The sequence below is a fragment of the Coregonus clupeaformis genome, chromosome 30 (assembly GCF_020615455.1).
Source record: "Coregonus clupeaformis isolate EN_2021a chromosome 30, ASM2061545v1, whole genome shotgun sequence".
NCBI classification, from domain to species: Eukaryota; Metazoa; Chordata; class Actinopteri; order Salmoniformes; family Salmonidae; genus Coregonus; species Coregonus clupeaformis.
In genome coordinates, this window is record NC_059221.1 from 48,653,463 (window position 1) to 48,672,169 (window position 18,707).

The 18,707-nt window shown below is 46.5% G+C and overlaps 1 protein-coding gene across 1 annotated transcript in view; it reads right to left on the minus strand.

The window, feature by feature from the left end:
- The window catches only part of akap8l (A kinase (PRKA) anchor protein 8-like), a 32,380-nt gene extending 15,992 nt beyond the window's left edge, over positions 1–16,388 (minus strand). Inside the window, exons 1-13 of the mRNA XM_045209290.1 lie at positions 16,253–16,388; positions 15,473–15,520; positions 14,667–14,838; positions 11,966–12,518; positions 11,100–11,223; positions 10,976–11,007; positions 10,864–10,894; positions 9,174–9,330; positions 6,658–6,799; positions 6,405–6,510; positions 4,256–4,386; positions 2,791–2,886; positions 2,425–2,670 (exon numbers count right to left, since the gene is read on the minus strand). Of these exons, the coding sequence (XP_045065225.1) occupies positions 2,425–2,670; positions 2,791–2,886; positions 4,256–4,386; positions 6,405–6,510; positions 6,658–6,799; positions 9,174–9,330; positions 10,864–10,894; positions 10,976–11,007; positions 11,100–11,223; positions 11,966–12,518; positions 14,667–14,838; positions 15,473–15,520; positions 16,253–16,277 (1,863 nt within the window). The 5' untranslated portion in view covers positions 16,278–16,388. The remainder of the gene's footprint in view (positions 1–2,424; positions 2,671–2,790; positions 2,887–4,255; positions 4,387–6,404; positions 6,511–6,657; positions 6,800–9,173; positions 9,331–10,863; positions 10,895–10,975; positions 11,008–11,099; positions 11,224–11,965; positions 12,519–14,666; positions 14,839–15,472; positions 15,521–16,252) is intronic.
- Positions 16,389–18,707: the final 2,319 nt, after the last annotated feature.

Here is an 18,707-nt window from a genome sequence, read left to right on the forward strand (position 1 = left end):
ACATCTGGGTCAGATGGTTTAGATCCTTTCTTCTGTAAGGTTGCAGCCCCTCATCATCGCCTATCTCTGACCTTTTTAACCTGTCTCTCATCTTTGGGGAGGTTCCCATTGCTTAGAAGGCAGCCACTGTGCATCCTTTATTTAAAGGGGGAGATCAAGCTGATCCTAACTGTTATAGGCCAATTTCTATTTTGCCCTGTTTATCAAAAGCGTTGGAAAAACTTGTCAATAATAAACTGACTGGCTTTCTTGATGTCTATAGTGTTCTCTCTGGTATGCAATCTGGTTTCCACTCAGGTTATGGATGTCACTGCAACCTTAAAGGTCCTAAATGATGTCACCATTGCCCTTGTTTCTAAGCAATGTTGTGCTGCTATTTTTATTGACTGCTATCTACTTGATATGGTAGACCATTCCATTCTTGTGGGCCGGTTAAGGAGTATTGGTGTCTCTGAGGGGTCTTTGGCCTGGTTTGCTAACTACCTCTCTCATAGAGTGCAGTGTATAAAGTCAGAACATCTACTATCTCAGCCACTGCCTGTCACCTAGGGAGTACCCCAAAGCTCGATCCTAGGCCTCACGCTCTTCTCAATTGACCTCAACAACATAGCTCAGGCAGTAGGAAGCTCTCTCATCCATTTATATGCAGGTAATACTCAGCTGAGCCCTCCCCAGATGTGTTGAATGCTTTCTTAGTGTCCAACAAGCTTTCTCTGCCCTTAACCTTGTTCTGAACACCTACAAAACAAAGGTAATGTGGTTTGGTAAGAAGAATGCCCCTCTCCCCACCGGTGTGATTACTACCTCTGAGGGTTTAGAGTTTGAGGTAATCACCTCATACAAGTACTTGGGAGTATGGCCAGACGGTACACTGTCCTTCTCTCAGCACATATCAAAGCTGCAGGCTAAGGTTCAATCTAGACTTGGTTTCCTCTATCATAATCGCTCCTCTTTCACCCCAGCTGCCAAACTAACCCTGATTCAGATGACCATCCTACCCATGCTAGATTACAGAGACGTCATTTATAGATGGGCAGGGAAGGGTGCTCTCGAGCGGCTAGATGTTCTTTACCATCCCCAATGCTCCTTATAGGACACATCACTGCACTCTATACTCCTCTGTAAACTGGTCATCTCTGTATACCCGTTGCAAGACCCACTGGTTGATGCTTATTTATAAAACCTTCTTAGGCCTCACTCCCCCCTATCTGAGATACCTACTGCAGCCTTCATCCTCCACATACAACACCCATTCTGCCAGTCACGTTCTGTTAAAGGTCCCCAAAGCACACACATCCCTGGGTCGCTCCTCTATTCAGTTCCCTGCAGCTAGCGACTGGAACGAGCTGCAAGAAACACTGGACCGTTTTATCTCCATCTCTTCATTCAAAGACTCATGGACACTCTTACAGACAGTTGTGGCTGTTTCAGGTGATGTATTGTTGTCTCTACCTTCTTGCCCTTTGTGCTGTTGTCTGTGCCCAATAATGTTTGTACCATGTTTTGTGCTGCTGCCATGTTGTGTTGCTACCATGTTGCTGCCACATGCTTTGTTGTCGTCTTAGGTCTCTCTTTTTGCAAACAGATCTGGGACCATGCTACCAGAAATGCAGCTTCAACAAAGAAACCAAACCAACAACAGATAAACATTTTAAACATTTATTCTCATCTGTCCAAAAAAGAACAAGAACAACATACAGATGATAACAGCAACCATCTGTAAAACTAAACCCAGCCCCATCTTTCAATCTAAAACACACACCAGGAAATACATTTCAATTATGTTTTGCACGTTTGGGAGGAGTCGATAAGAGACAAACCAATCCGCTCTGACTTCCTAAGAATCTAGCTATGACGGACAGGGAGCGTGGCCAGCCGTAATACCAGGTAGGGGGCGTGTGGGTGTGTCATTATCAATAACACTAAGTTCACGGTCCTTTACCTACTGAAACATGGTCAAAATATCCCAACGTAGCCTGACAGATTCAAAAGGCACAACAAAAAAGTTTACTTACACAAACAGAGAGAAAGTATATCAGATGTATATTAGTCAGTAAAGGTTCTGAATGGAGGCGGGCGGGATGTACAGTAAGTATAAATGAATCTGATGGGCTGTGTGAGGGAGGGGTAGAGTGGGATTGGCTGGACAGGGGAGGGAGGGCTGTGTTGATTGGTCCAGAGGGAGGGTAAAGGTCACTCTATGACGACCACGTCAGCATCCTGGTCTTTCTTCTCTGCCACCACACCCTCATCCTCTCCTCCCACTCCTTCATCCTCCTCCTCCTCTCCCAGCTCTCCTTCCACTCCCTCATCCTCCTCTCCAAACTCATCCCCAACTTCAAACCCTTCTTCCTCTTCCTCTCCTCCCTGCTCCAGCTCTCCCTCAGCCTCCCCCTCTCCCTGTCCTCCTGCCGCCTCCTCTACTTGCGCCTCCTCCTCCCCTCCGTCTGCCACCGCCACTCCTCCCTCCTCTCCTCCTCCTTCCTCCATCTTCTCCTCCTCTACCCCATCAGCCCCGGTGGCCGCCTGCGATGTCTCTGGCCCCGCCTCTTCCTTGGTGGTCTCCGCCTCCGCCAGGCTCTCATTGGTGAGCTCGGCCTCCGACACCTCCATAGTCATTGAGTCCTCTGGGTCCTGGTCGTCCTGGTTACCGAGGAAGGGGTTCTCACCCTGCAGAGAGAGAGCAAGGACAGGGTCAGAGAGACAGAGCGAGACAGACAGAGCGTGTGTAAGGGACAGTGAGTCAGTGTTTCTGGGGGGGTTCTGTGTGAGATAGGCGTGTGTGTGTACCTTGAGGTAACTCTCCAGCTTCTTGCCGATGATTTTGTGGTTGAGGATGCTGCGAGCCACAGACAGACTGGCCCTCTTAGACTGCTCCATCATACCCTGGGGTCACGCAGGAGGCAAAGGTCACACAGGGGTCAGTGGGAAAAAGTCAGGGAGGGCATAGCAAAAAAAGTGCTTGTTCCTCCAAATCTTCTCTGCATCGAACTATCCATTCTCCCTGCAAATCTAAACCAAGTGGAGTTGATATAGTCCTGGCGCTTAGCCCTGATTAGCCATTGTGAGCATGCTTTGGAGTATGGACATATGTGTTTTCAGACTTGAGCCTAGGTGTCTAGTTAGCTAGAGTTAACGCCTGTCATCTTGTTGCCAAAAAGGACCACAATGGTGTTTTATCCTCTAACGTCCAGCTGGAGCAGCGTTCTACTTTTAACTATCAACCAATCAATTAGGGCCGGGACGATACCAGTATCGCAATATATTTTCCATGGCCGAAATGAAGACAGGAAGCAGACCAAACTCGTTGGTCCTTTAGAAACCTGCTGTATGTAAAATATTGTGTGCTATAGTATAGGAAATAAATGTGACTCTGGATGACAACATAATGATGTTCGTTTCCAACATTAGGACCGTTTTGCTAAAGAAGTTAAATCTGCTTCGTGTTTTGTTTCCTTGCCACGATTGTAAAGAGTATGGCGATACTGGTATCATCCCAGCCCTACAGTCAATGTAAACGGAGCTCTGTAGTGTTCTGACCTGGTATCATCCCGGCCCTACAGTCAATGTAAACGGAGCTCTGTAGTGTTCTGACCTGGTATCATCCCGGCCCTACAGTCAATGTAAACGGAGCTCTGTAGTGTTCTGACCTGGTATCATCCCGGCCCTACAGTCAACGTTAACGGAGCTCTGTAGTGTTCTGACCTGGTATCGTCCCGGCCCTACAGTCAATGTAAACGGAGCTCTGTAGTGTTCTGACCTGGTATCGTCCCGGCCCTACAGTCAATGTAAACGGAGCTCTGTAGTGTTCTGACCTGGTATCATCCCGGCCCTACAGTCAATGTAAACGGAGCTCTGTAGTGTTCTGACCTGGTATCATCCCGGCCCTACAGTCAATGTAAACGGAGCTCTGTAGTGTTCTGACCTGGTATCGTCCCGGCCCTACAGTCAATGTAAACGGAGCTCTGTAGTGTTCTGACCTGGTATCGTCCCGGCCCTACAGTCAATGTAAACGGAGCTCTGTAGTGTTCTGACCTGGTATCGTCCCGGCCCTACAGTCAATGTAAACGGAGCTCTGTAGTGTTCTGACCTGGTATCGTCCCGGCCCTACAGTCAACGTAAACGGAGCTCTGTAGTGTTCTGACCTGGTATCATCCCGGCCCTACAGTCAATGTAAACGGAGCTCTGTAGTGTTCTGACCTGGTATCGTCCCGGCCCTACAGTCAATGTAAACGGAGCTCTGTAGTGTTCTGACCTTGCGGTTGAAGTTGTGGTCAGGTGACTTCAGGTGTTTCTGTATCACGTAGAACTGCATGGGGATGAACAGGTCGCAGGCTGCACAGTGGGCCGCCTCCACCTTCTTCATGAAGTGTTCCATCCCCAACTCTGTTACAGAGCATCGTTCCACCAGCAGAAAAGAAAACACAGAAATGGCCTTTACAAATCCACCCTGCTCCACAGAAGAGTAACACACAGAGAAGTACAGCACGTCCACACCACACGTACAACAGGGTTTCCATTAGGAAAAAGTGGCGACGGACATTTGAACGGCAGCATTTTAAATTTACCGGACATTTAAGAAAATGTACCGGACCCATATGCATTGGGTGTGTTACTCGATTAGGGCGTCCACCCCACGGTGTTCAGAATGACAGAAATCACATTTAGATTATGGTAATTAATCGTAACCGTAAAAACAAATAGTCGCACACTCCATACGTATAACCTCCCTGTAATTTATTGGGTTAAAAAAACACCTACGTTTCAGCATCACTGTGCCTTCTTCACCCTGAAGACTTTGTTTTTATAGCTTATAGTTGTATTCACCGTTAGTCAACACCTCTACACTACATTTTCTATGGGTGCGCGCAGGTCATGCTTTTTAAAAATGTATAACTGCCTTAATTTTGCTGGACCCCAGGAAGAGTAGCTGCTTCCTTGGCAGCAGCTAATGGGGATCCATAATAAATACAAATTATTTTTATTAGACTATTAATCTTAACCAAACTCAGATGCAACGCGTGCGTCATTCTTACCGAATTCCGATGAGCAATTTGAAGAGGTTGGACTACACAGGCGGCGTGTCCATTAGGCTAGGGGAAGATAAGCTTTCCCTAAAGTAAACTGAGTCGCCAAAATTCTCTCTCCTAATTAGCGTACTCCTATCTATACAGAAATAAATAAAATCATCCAAAAATAGGCTGCTACACCAGAAAGCATGATTTGACCACAGAGGATCATTAGTTTCGTAAAAAATTTAATTGTTTTAAAATTGCATAGTCTAGTCGGAGGGCCCGCAATTTGGGCAGTGCGCACTGAAAACACCAAATAGATTATTGTTGGGTTGCGACTGTCAGTGAAAAGCAGAGACCCAGACAGGCAGATCGCAATATCTTAAAATACAAATCACAGAAAAATAGTTTGGAAAGCAAAAATGGCTATTGCTGTAAAGAGAAGACAATTCAAAATTCTCAACTTCATTGAGCGAACAGTAGCCTCTCTTATTGGACCCAGCGGAGATTCATCGGCCATATCCCCGGTGAGTGTCCATAGTCACCGTCTTGATGATTGGGTCAGTACCACGTTTGTTGGTTATTGGACAATAGTTTCCTCCTCCGGGTTAGATGGACGTCATATTGTACTTATCTCCCCTTTCCAGAGGCCGATTACACGGACCAGATATCGTTTTTTATTGATCTGTTTGTTGGTGTCGAGTAGGCTAACCTGTAAATGTTGTCGTATTAAAAAAAAGATTCTGCTAATGTCTCCAGTCATATAAAGTGTTGTAGAATTGCATGAAATGTGTTATAAAAGGCCAACATTTCCCTGTGCAAATAAATTAGATATATAGTCTACTCCAAGGCCTATTATCAGCCTAAATGATGACTATCCAATCATCTCACATTAGGGATAGTAGTCTATATAAACACAAATCTGCCACTGCGTGGATGCATGGAATGCTTTATTATAAATGTGCATTTTTAAATGGTGAAGATTTGCTTCCCCAAACGTGAAACCCGACAGTTGATTTGAAAACCAAAAGAACATGAGAGAAAAGGCTACTGGTTTCAGTGGCATATGGAAGTCTATCTAATAATGACCTGCACGTTTGGTCTGGTTTCGGCTAGGCTACTTTGAACACGGCTGGGCTTATTAAACACGTTTTACTCCAGCAGCAACAAACAGCTGTTTGAGCTGGATCAGCAGTTCATCCACTGGTATTTCCATCAATTAATAGGCTAAAATGTATTATTTCGCAATGTATAATTTTTTCTTCTCCAGGACAATTGGCCCGGCGGCTATTTTATTTATCGGCTTTTTGGGGTTGGGGGGGGCAAAAGCCTGCTATTACCGACTACGGAAACCCTGGTCCACACCACATACACACAGACTGCTGTCCTTACGCCTGGTGAGGTCCTGTTCCTTGTAGACTTGACAGATGGCAGCACAGTGGTTCTCCATCTGACTGGTCCTCTGCTCAGTCTTCTTATACTTGTTATCCAGGTACTCCTGGTACACACACACACACACAGTAAGAGGGGGGTTCCGCTCAACACACATTGGAATCTTACAGAAGATGTGTGTGTGTGTGTGTGAATGTCCCCGTCTGCATGTGTGTCCGCCTTTGATTGATTGAGTGTGTGTGTGTCCCCCTACCTGTAAGAAGTCTGTGGTGGGTTTGGACAGCTGACTGGACAAGAACTTGAAGTGATCTTTGTGGAACTTGCTCTCCAGGTGGGCTGCCATGTCCTCGTGGTAGAATGAACGGAACTTACACACTGAGCACGCAAACGTCACCCTGTCGACCACACAAACAACAGTCAGACAACAAGCCTGCCGGGCCAATCAGAGGCAAATATGTTGGAAGGTGTGGTGAGTGAAACTACAGCTAAGTGGTTAGTGTCAAGTAATGCATTATCCTCCATCCATTCAGAGAGAGAGAGAGAGAGAAAGAAAAGACGACAGGAGGTAATGCTGCCCTCACCGAGTATATAAAGGAAAAGAAGGAAAGATGGGAGAGAGAGCAAGGAGAGAAGAGAGAGAGGGGCGAGCGGGGAGAGAGAAAGAGAGAGAGAGAGGGGGGGGGCGAGCAGGGAGAGAGAGAGGGAGGCGAGCGGGGAGAGAGAGAGGGGCGAGCGGGGAGAGAGAGAGGGGGCGAGCGGGAGAGAGAGAGAGGGGCGAGCGGGGAGAGAGAGAGAGGGGCGAGCGGGGAGAGAGAGAGAGGGGCGAGCGGGGAGAGAGAGAGAGAGGGGCGAGCGGGGAGAGAGAGAGAGGGCGGGAGAGCGAGCGGGGAGAGAGAGAGAGAGAGGCGAGCGGGAGGAGAGAGAGAGAGGGGCGAGCGGGGAGGGAGAGAGAGAGAGGCGAGCGGGGAGAGAGAGAGGGGCGAAGCGGGGAGAGAGAGAGAGGGGGCGAGCGGGGGAGAGAGAGAGGGGGGCGAGCGGGGAGAGAGAGAGAGAGGCGGCGGGAGAGAGGGAGAGAGAGAGGCGGCGAGCGGGAGAGAGAGGGGGCGAAGCGGGGAGAGAGAGGGGGGGGCGAGCGGGGAGAGAGAGAGAGGGGCGAGCGGGGAGAGAGAGAGAGGGGCGAGCGGGGAGAGAGAGGGAGCTGAGAGAAGAACTGGTCATTCTGCCCCACAGAGTACATACAGTGCCTTCAGAAAGTATTCACACCCCATTACTTTTTCCACATTTTGTTGTTACTGCCCGAATTTAAAACAGATTGAATTCAGATTTTTTTGGTCACTGGCCTGCACACACAATGTCAAAGTGGAATTATGTTTTTGTGAAATTATTTCAAATATATTTAAAATGAAAAGCTGTAATGTCTCGAGTCAATAAGTATTCAACCCCTTTGTTATGGCAAGCCTAAATACGTTCAGGGGTAAAATTTGTATAACAAGTCACATAATAAGTTGCATGGATTCACTCTGTGTGCAATAATAGTGTTTAACATGATTTTTGAATGAATACCTCATCTCTGTACCCCACACATACAATTATCTGTAAAGTCCCTTAGTCGAGCAGTAAATTTCACCCACAGATTCAACCACAAAGACCAAGGTGGTTTTCCAATGCCTCGCAAAGAAGGGCACCAATTGGTAGATGGATTTTTTTTTTAAAGCAGACGCTGAATATCACTTTCAGCATGGTGAAGTTATTAATTACACTTTGGATGGTGTATCAATACACCCAGTCACTACAAAGATACAGACATCCTTCCTAACTCAGTTGCTGGAGAGGAAGGAAACCGCTCAGGGACTTCATCATGAGGCCAATGGTGACTTTTACAGTCACAGAGCTTAATAGGAGAAAACTGAGAACGGATCTACAACATTGTAGTTACTCCACAATATTAACCTAATTGACAGAGCCTGTACAGAATAACAAATATTCCAAAAGATACATCCTGTTTGTAACAAGGCATTAAAGTAATACTTCAAAAATTGTAGCAAAGCAATTAACGTTTTGTCCTGAATACAAAGTGTTATGTTTGAGGCAAAACCGATACAACACATTACGGAGTACCACCCTCCATATTTCCAAGCACAGTGGTGGCTGCATCGTAATGTTATGGGTATGCTTGTATTAAGGACTGGGGAATTTCTCAGGTTAAAAAAACAAACGGAATAGAGCTAAGCACAGGCAAAAATCCTAGAGGAAAACCTGGTTCAGTCTGCTTTCAACCAGACACTGATGAATTCACCCTTCCGCAAGACAATAACCTAAAACACAAGGCCAAATATACACTTGCTTTGCTTACCAAGAAGACTGTGTCCCCTTACAGTTTTGACTTAAATCTGCTTTCAAATCTATGGCAAGACCTGAAAATGGTTTTCTAGCAATGATCAACAAGCAAGTTGACAGAGCTTGAAGAATTTTTTAAAGAATAAAATGGGCAAATGTTGCACAATCAGGTGTGGAAAGCTCTTAGGAACGTACCCAGAAAGCCTCAGCTGTAATCGCTGGCAAAGGTTATTCGAACATGTATTGAATGGACAAAAAAATAAGAATCAAATCCATTTTAATCCCACTTTGTAACAACAAAATGTGGAAAAAGTCAAGGGGTGTGAATACTGTATTTAGGAAAGGAGATATATTCCGTATATATATATATATATATAATAACTCTGACCTCTGAGAAAGAGAAAATAAAAGATGTATTTTGTAATAACTGACCTCTGGGTTTGACTTTTGGGTGTTAGTGTGACCCCTGACCTTTCCAGGAAGCCGCCCCTCCTCCTCTTGTTTTTGGGGACCTTGTCCTGGGGAGGAGTCTGTTTCCCTGTTTGGAGCTTCTTCTTCATCTGAGAGAGCTCCTCCTGCATCGACACCACTGGGGAAATAGGAGGAGGGGAGGTTATAGAGTTGGAGAGGAAGGGGAAGACAGATGGAGAGATGAGGGGAAGAGAGGAGGGAGAGAGGAGGGGAAGGGAGAGAGGAGGGGAGGGAAGAGAGGAGGGGAAGAGAGGAGGGAGGGAAGAGAGGAGGGGAGAGAAGAGAGGAGGGAGAGAGAGGAGGGAAAGAAGGGGAATGGAAGAGATGAGGGAAGAGGGGAATGGAAGAGAGTTGAGGAGGAAGGGAAGAGAAGGGAAGAGATGAAGAGACGAGGGGAAGGGAGAAGGGGAAGAGGAGGGGAGAAGGACAGTCTTTATTGTTCATTACATCCGGAGTTGTGAGACGTCACCAAGCTTGAATAAAAGGTGGGCGGAGCTGGAAAGAGAAAGACTGAAGGCAGGTTTCCATTGGCCCAGGTTTATTTGACAAAAGCAATGTCGCAACAAAGAAAAAAAATATTGAAACGCCAGCTATAGGAGAAATGTTCTAAAGATCGCCAAAAAATGTATCTGTTCAACAGGGGTAGCTCAATCTCTCTTTTGTCTAACTTTCTTTATAGTGGCAAATGATGATGGAAACTGTTTTCAAAAGTATACTGTTTTTAGGTACGTGGGGCATGTGACATCACCTAACTATAAGCTCGGCTCCACATTTCATTCTAAATGCCTACTGCTTGCTAAATCGATTTTTTCCAACTATAAAAAAATAATGTTTCTTTGCAGGACAAGGATTGTTCTGACTTTGAAAAATGACTGAATTGCTTCGCCTTGCTTTTTGTGGTTGGCTGGCAAGTTTCAGACAAACAAAAGGTGTGATGGGTCCGCACTCAAAAAGATATCGCATTAAGCTTACTCCATTTTTCGATTTTTGTTATATTTCACTGCATCAAGGACAGGGTACACAGACGTTTGGGCTTTGCAACCTTCTTCAGTGTGTAGGTAAAAAGAGAACATCTTCAAAACAGCAGCAGGTGCTTGTAATCAGGGTTGCCACTCATCTGCCAAACAGGGATGTGGCTTCTCTGGTCTACCCGTTTCACCATCCAATTATTTCAGACCTTCAGGAGTGGCACGGCCGTGGCGATACGTTCGCACATTAATTATTAGAATGTGGCACATTAGTCAATTCTTGCATTCTACCCCATGCTGGCTTTCGAGGGCTACCTGAGACATGAAACAGAGAGGTGGGAGGGAATACAGGCTGACGACAGTTTATTAATGCGCAACTTGTCTAAATGGATCATAGAAACACTTCAAACCACTTCGTTGTTTATTCACCACTAGATGGGAATGTTTTGTTTGTTTGGTGTGACGTCATTACGTCAACACAGTTAAATGGAAAAGCACCGTAGCAGGCAATTGTCAAATGCTTTCTAAATGTTGACATGGAAACAATGCTATTGATAGTCATTTTGTGAGGAGGAGGAGGACAGGGACCAGTTGATGAAGAGAGAGGAGGAGGACAGGGACCAGTTGATGAAGAGAGGATATTAGTAGGTCTAGTAACGGAGGAGGAGATGAATCTATCTTACCTTTCTCTCCATCAGCCGGGGCTTTGGTTGCCTGGAGACGAGAGAAACACAATGAGATTCTGACACACACACACAGATGTATTAGTTAAGTCACAGCAGCTGGGGGCTTCACCTCATTCGTTTCACCGTTGTTCTCTGCTGGTTCTGTCAGAGAGAGAGAGAGATAGTCAAGTCAGACAGTGCATAGGTGTAGTTAGTGTGTGTGGACATCGTGGTCTGTTCTCTGTGTGTGGTACCTTTAGCTGTGTCTCCTCCTGCGGACTCTGTCTTGTTTATCTTGGACTCTGGTTCATCTGCTGCGGTCAGAGTCTGTTTTCTCTTCTTCTGACCGTCACGCTGACCACCGCCAGGCTGCTGCTGCTGGTGGGGGGGGGGACATCATCAGCACATTGCTGATGTAGCCAGTGACACTGATTCTTCAAAGTCAAATATCTTGAAAACGTGATTGCTGACATGCAAAACATTTTGGGACTGCATCAACAGTGACCTAATAAAACAAATATATATTTTTCTGTCTTCAACTTTCATCCATTCACCATTACTATAACAACAGACTTTCCAATAGATTCTCAATGGATTTAATAGATTCTGAAAGGAACTTTTCAATAGATTCTCAATGGACTTTCAGTGGACTCCCCCACGTATCTCTACTATTACCATTAGGCCTCATCTGGGGGCAGAACCGGGAAAAATAAAACCAGAAGAATAAAACCCAGAGAAAGGTCATTACAATGGAGTTTGGTCCAGACCTCTGCTGGGTGGTGTCGGGAGGGGGCACTATTTCTTGGAGCGGGTCAGTTCCGTTTCAATGGGACGGGGACAGTTAGGTTCAATCAAAGAGGCATTTGTGGCAATATGGAATAGGAACTGGGGGCGATAGTATGATGACCAAACTATGAGTTTGAGGGGGGTGAGGGGCAGCATTGCTATCAATGTGTTGGGTAGTTGTCATGTCAATCATATCCACACCTCCCCAGTCCCTTGGCGCTACAGGCAGGGTAGGGGAGCGTTTAGGGGGAAGGGGGTACGGGGGTTGGTAGGTAGGTCATCATGCCCTGCAGTGGGGCTGGCAGACTGGCGGGCAGTACGGTAGGGTACTTACTCGGTTGAGGGGCCTCTTGCGCCCACGCTGGTGGCCTGCCTGGGGGCCCCCTCCAAAGTGGCGCCCTGGGAAGTCCTGGGGCCCAGGGACCCGGCCCTGTTGAGCGGACTGGTGGAAGGCCCCGGTCTGGGGGGACATGCGGTGGCCCAGGAGGGATGGGAGCTTGCCCCTACCCCCGGGGGAGTGACCGCCACCTCCCCGGCCTCCTCCTCTTCCACCCATCCTACCTCCTCCTCCACCCATGGGAGTGGGGTCGGATCTGCGGCCTCCAAAACCTCCGCGGCCTCCCCCCCTTCTCGGGGAGCGCTGGCCTCCTCCGGCCCAGCTTCCTCCTCCTTGACCACTGGAGAAGGAGTCTCTCATGTTCTGCCGCTGCATCTTAGCAGCTCCGTAGGAGGAGGAGCTGTCAAAGCCTGAGCCTAGACCACCACCTCCTCCGAAGCCTGAAGCTCTTTGGGTCATGTCCCCTCGGCCATCGCCGTAACCATAGCTACCGGATCTGTAGAGATCCCGGGAGGGGCCCCGCGAGTCGAAGGACTCGTATTGGTCAAACCTGCGAAAAGGGGGAGGGAGGGAGTGGTAGAACGAGTAGAGAGTGAGGGAGGGAATCTCTCTTCCCCTCCTTTTACTCCTCCTCTCTCTTTATGACATGTTTCCCCCCAAGATGATGAGCCACATTAGTGATGTCATAATGATGCAGAATGTTTCTGCCAATCCAACGCTGCAGAGAGTCTTGATGTAGGCATTCACGGCAGGTAGACAGGAAGGCTTTTCTCTCTCAACATTTGGTTTACACACATTCGAGCATTCCCCATTTCTCATCCACCCTACCCTTCTCTCTGAGGTCTAAGGGGGGGTTACCCCCTTTCTAGCCAAGATGAGGTGGAGTGTCTTACCGTGTGGGTTGGAGGTGGGGAACAGAGCGGGAGCTGTACAGAATATCAGGGTTGGTTCAGGGGTCACAGAGACAGACAAGAGCAGCCCAATAGAAACAGGACAGTTCCATGTGGAAAATTGTATGTGGGGGTGATAAGACTGTACCACAATACGGGGGGGTATTCCTTGTGTATTTACAGGTGGGGCCTCAGACAAAATATGACCTTGGTTGTCGTCACCCTTACCCATTCTCTCCCTCCTCCCTCCTCCAACCTTCCACTCAGACACAGAGAGTTAGGATGAAGAGGACATGTTGGTGTATTTGTTTGTTCTGAGTCAGATAGATCAGATAGGGGAGTGCAGTTGGGGGGGGATCTGTGGGTGCTGCACTTCTACCTCCAGGCCACAGGGGGCAGTATACTATAATGACATGCGGCTGACTTCCCTGTGTCTGGGGAATGTGACTGTGCTGGTGAGGGATCTACCTGGGTAGATGAATGGGAATCCTTAACCATGACAGTATAGTGAAGACAAACCAACCTACACCCAGGACAACATGCAGGGTGGGAGGAGCCAGGTTGAGGCTCATATCGCTAGAGCTGGGTGGGAGGAGCCAGGTTGAGGCTCATATCGCTAGAGCTGGGTGGGAGGAGCCAGGTTGAGGCTCATATCTTTAGTCATTATCGCTACTTCAACAACAATTAAAACCACCTAATTACAGCTAGCTACCTTCTGGTTTAGACTAAACCTACTTGTGTTACCCAAACGAGTGGACTCAAATCGGAGCAATAGTCTACTTGTTCTACATATTATATTATTCTTAAAATGTTACGTTGTAGCAAATTGATTGAAAATCCATAGCAAAATAAAAAATGGTTCCCAGTTCTAAATCAACCATAGGAGTTTACCCTTTAAATCAAAATGGTTCCCAAGCGAAATACATTGGCTTTTTACCCTTCAACCCTTACTATTACATCCTAGTCGTGTCCAGGGGGAGGGGCTGAGGGTCTAGCTAAGGAGTGTATATGGGGGGGGTTATATGCAAGGACAGGAAAGATTTGGGTGGTATGTTGTGATTACAGGTTGGAGTGTGTTTGCTTTGATTAAAGCAGGGAGAGAGGGTGTGGCAGCAGCATTGCGAGGTGATTAAAGCAGGGAGAGAGGGTGTGGCAGCAGCATTGGTGTTTAAAGCAGGGAGAGAGGGTGTGGCAGCAGCATTGGTGATTAAAGCAGGGAGAGAGGGTGTGGCAGCAGCATTGGTGTTTAAAGCAGGGAGAGAGGGTGTGGCAGCAGCATTGGTGATTAAAGCAGGGAGAGAGGGTGTGGCAGCAGCATTTGTGATTAAAGCAGGGAGAGAGGGTGTGGCAGCAGCATTGGTGATTAAAGCAGGGAGAGAGGGTGTGGCAGCAGCATTGGTGATTAAAGCAGGGAGAGAGGGTGTGGCAGCAGCATTGGTGATTAAAGCAGGGAGAGAGGGTGTGGCAGCAGCATTGTGAGGTGATTGAGAGTGATGGAGGTGTGAAGAGAAAGCGGGATTGAGATGGAAAACAGATAGCTGCAGAGGTGTGGAAAACACAGGAGCGGTGCAGGTCAGATGATTGAGAGTGTGTGTATGTATAGTGTTGAAAAGGCAGACTACACAACTGTGTGAAGGTGTGTGATTGATCTTGAGTGCAAAGATGTGTGTGTGTGGAGAGTTGAAACCAGGGGAGTGTTAAGGCGTTAGCATGCTTCCGTTCGGCTGTCGGCTCGACTGTCGGCTATACTCTTTAGGCTGGGAAGCATGTGGATGCCTTTACCAGCCAGAGAGAGATGCGTGTGTTACCTGTCACTGCGGCCCTTCATGCCTCCCTCCAGCTGGGTCAGCATGTCAAGGCGTTGGTTGATCTTAGCGATGACAGCGTCCGCACTGGTCCCTGTCGACGACAACAGAGAACTCCCAGAGAGACCCCTCTTCTGCCCCCCTCCGTAGCCCCCTCCATACAGGTCATAGTTGTCTGAGCCCGGGGTGAGAGCAGAGATGGTTTTAAGGTGAGGATCACACAGTTTACAGGTAGGGGTATAATAGAGAGAAGGTAATATATGAGCCATGGTAGCGGTTTAAGCTACAATGAAACAAAAATGAGCCAATTCATAGGCTAGCCACGCAGCCTGGTGGAAGACCAGAGGATCACAAAGGACCATAGTTTACAAGCAAGGGTATACAGGTGTAGCTAGCTAGCTACCAGAATCAAAATATGAGCCAAATCATAGGCTACCTCGTTTAAAATCCAAGAAATTTGAAAAGGGCGCCTTTGGCTAAGAAGTTAATTTAGTAAACATGATAAGTCAACACGAACTACAACACAGGCTGTTGCTCATGATGACACAATCAATGCTGTGTAGAGCACAGGATGCTGCTGAGGGAAGGACTGCTCATAATAATGGCCGGAACTGAGGGAAACTGTGTTTGATACTGTTCCACTAATTCTGCTCCAGTCATTATCACGAGCCCGTCCTCCCCAATTAAGGTGCCACCAACCTCCTGTGGTGTAAAGTGTTCAACTAAAACCACTGGCAAATATTATTGGGCATGCAGTTGAGCACACCCGATCTGTAATGTTTTAGACTGGTGTGAACAGGTTCTCTTACCTCGGTTCCCCGACCCTCCTCCACCGCCCCCCCAACTCGAGTATCCTCCTAACAGAGGAAAGAGGTTTAAAATGAAGGGTTCCAAACGGGTTGTATAACGCAATGTGGCATAGCAGAATGACGTATAATAGCGGTGGGAAATACGCTTAGCAAAGCTAGCTAATAAATTCACAGGGGTGAACGTTGGACAAAGAAACTAGTTAGCCAGCTAACTAGAAGCTAACCAACTATCTTCCCTAGCTAGGTAACGTTAGCCCGTTTCTGCAGCTAACGTTCGTTAACCAGTCGGCAACCTTGCACCTTCAAACCCTTTGGTAAAACACCATTCGCTACAACGTTACCGATGGCAATATAGCTAATTAGTACATTAACGTTAGGTTACATAAACTTGAAGGGGTGTGGTGAATGTATTCTTTGGAGAGAAAAAAAATGTAGAAAAACGGGATATGGCGGCCATTTTCTTAACGCTATTGTGAGTTCAAGTCGTGGCAGACGGACTCCATTTTAATGAGATTACACACTAAGACTGTGTGACGTTTTCTTTCTATATAACCACAGCTAGCTACGTATTATATGCATGCATTAGACAGGTTTTCTGTAAAAGGACCATGTATAACATACTAAATAACATTACTGTTTTAGCTTGCTAGCCATCTTGAATGGCTAGCTAACGTTAGCTTGTAAGTAATTAGCTTGCTAGCTGACGTTAGTAATATAACATATCTTGAACATTAATAACCCATTCAAAATATAAACCCATTGAAATGTTTTGATAAATACCTGAACTGTAGCCACGGCCTTCCATGATTTGATGATATGTTGTTTACAGATTTTATAAAAATTCAGCTAGCTACTGTAGCCGTTAGCAAGTCAAACCAAGAACAACGGACACACCAGTTCGTGAACGCGTTTTGCTAGGGTCACCAAGCGACACCTCCTCGTTTCTCCCATTGGCTCATCCGAAAGCAGAACACCACTCCCCATACTACTATTGGCTAATTAGAAAACTGTACACTGTAATTGGTTATCCGGTCTGTCAGTTAACAAAAGCGTGTGATTGGTTAAAAAAAATTCATATCAGGTATTGGGAATAATCATTATTCTTCTTTAACATATTTTATAGATTTTATAGATTTTATAGATTTTCCTTTGGAGAAAATATGAGAAATTAGTAGTATGCTACAAGCCTGGACAGCAGTGAATGAAACAGTCAGAGAGCACGCAACATGTACATAAAAATAAATACATATTTGTTTGTTTTTTACTTGCATCCAAGGCACAACAGACAGATAAAATATAACTGGCTACAGGTAACTATCCTTCATTATTTTAACAACCATAGTCTATATGACATTTAAATTCAAATAATAAAACTGGTTGTTTGGATCCTGGATGCTGATTGGACGAGCAGTGTTCACGTTGCTGTCCAAATCATCTCTTGTATTCATCTCAACTCGCACATTATTTCCCCTTGCTTCTAGCCTAGCATTTAGTTTGGTTCATACAATGACATTGTTGAATACTCCTTTCTGATTGGCTTGAAGGGCATTCTAGAGCGTGCATTATTTCCCTTTATAAACTAGGTGGTTCGAGCCCTGAATGCTGATTGGCTGAAAGCTGTGGTATACCACGGGTATGACAAAACATTTTTTTTTATTAAGTTCTAATTACGTGTGTAACCAGTTTATAATAGCAATAAGGCATGTCGTAGTAAATATAATTCTCTGGTCTGATGAAACCAAGATTGAACTCTTTGACCTGAATGCCAAGCGTCATGTCTGGAGGAAACCTGGCACCATCCCTACGGTGAAGCATGGTGGTGGCAGCATCATGCTGTGGGGATGTTTTTCAGTGGCAGGGACTGGGAGACTAGTCAGGATCGAGGGAAAGATGAACGGAGCAAAGTACAGAGAGATCCTTGATGAAAACCTGCTCCAGAGCGCTCAGGACCTCAGACTATGGCGGAGATTCACCTTCCAACAGGACAACAACCCTAAGCACACAGCAAAGACAACACAGGAGTTGCTTTGGGAAAAGTCTCTGAATGTCCTTGAGTGGCCCAGCCAGAGCCCGGACTTGAACCTGATCAAACATCTCTGGAGAGACCTGAAAATAGCTGTGCAGCGACGCTCCCCATCCAACCTGACAGAGCTTGAGAGGATCTGCAGAGAAGAATGGGAGAAACTCCCCAAATACAGGTGATCCAAGCTTGTAGCATCATACCCAAGAAGACTCAAGGATGTAATCGCTGCCAAAGGTGCTTCAACAAAGTACTGAGTAAAGGTTCTGAATACTTATGTAAATGTGATATTTCCGGTTTTTATATTTTAATAAATGTGCAAAAATGCCTAAACCTGTTTTGCTTTGTCATTATGGGGTATTGTGTTTAGATTGAGGGGGAAAAAATGATTTAATCAATTTTAGAATTAGGCTGTAATGTAACAAAATGTGGAAAAAGTAAAGGTCTGAATAGTTTCCAAATGTGGTGTATCAAAATAACATTTTAATGAAAATATGTAATTAATTGTTATTTCAATATGTTGGTATAAAAGCACTAAGGCACACGAGGCAGTGCTGTATCATGATTACAGTCACAGGTAAATTATTTGAACAACGCCATTTACATGTGACTGTATTCATGACACAGCACTGCCTCGTGTGCCTTGGTGCTTTTATAAAACGGTTACCAACATATTAATGTCAAGATCGTCGACAGATGAAGCGGACCAAGGCGCAGCGTGATAAGCGTACATTATTTAATTGTGTACACACACGAACCAAAACAATAAACCAAACGATACGTGAAGTCCTAGGTTATACACAAAACCCTACGGAACAAGATCCCACAAAATACTAGTGCCAAACAGGCTGCCTAAGTATGGTCCCCAATCAGAGACAACGAGCTACAGCTGTCTCTGATTGGGAACCACCCTGGCCAACATAGATATAAACGATCTAGAACAAAAGCATAGGAAATGTAACAGAAACTCCACACCCTGGCTCAACATTTAAGAGTTCCCCGAGCCAGGGTGTGACAGTACCCCCCCCCCCCCAAAGGCGCGGACTGCGACCGCGCCACACCAACACAACGGGGTAGGGGCCGGGTGGGCATTCCGCCTCGGAGGCGGATCCGGCTCCGGGCGTGACCACCACTCTCTCTCTACCCCCCCGTAGCGCCCCTGGTCTGGTCTGGCCCCGCTGGCCGGAGCTGGACTAGACACCGGTGGAGCGGATT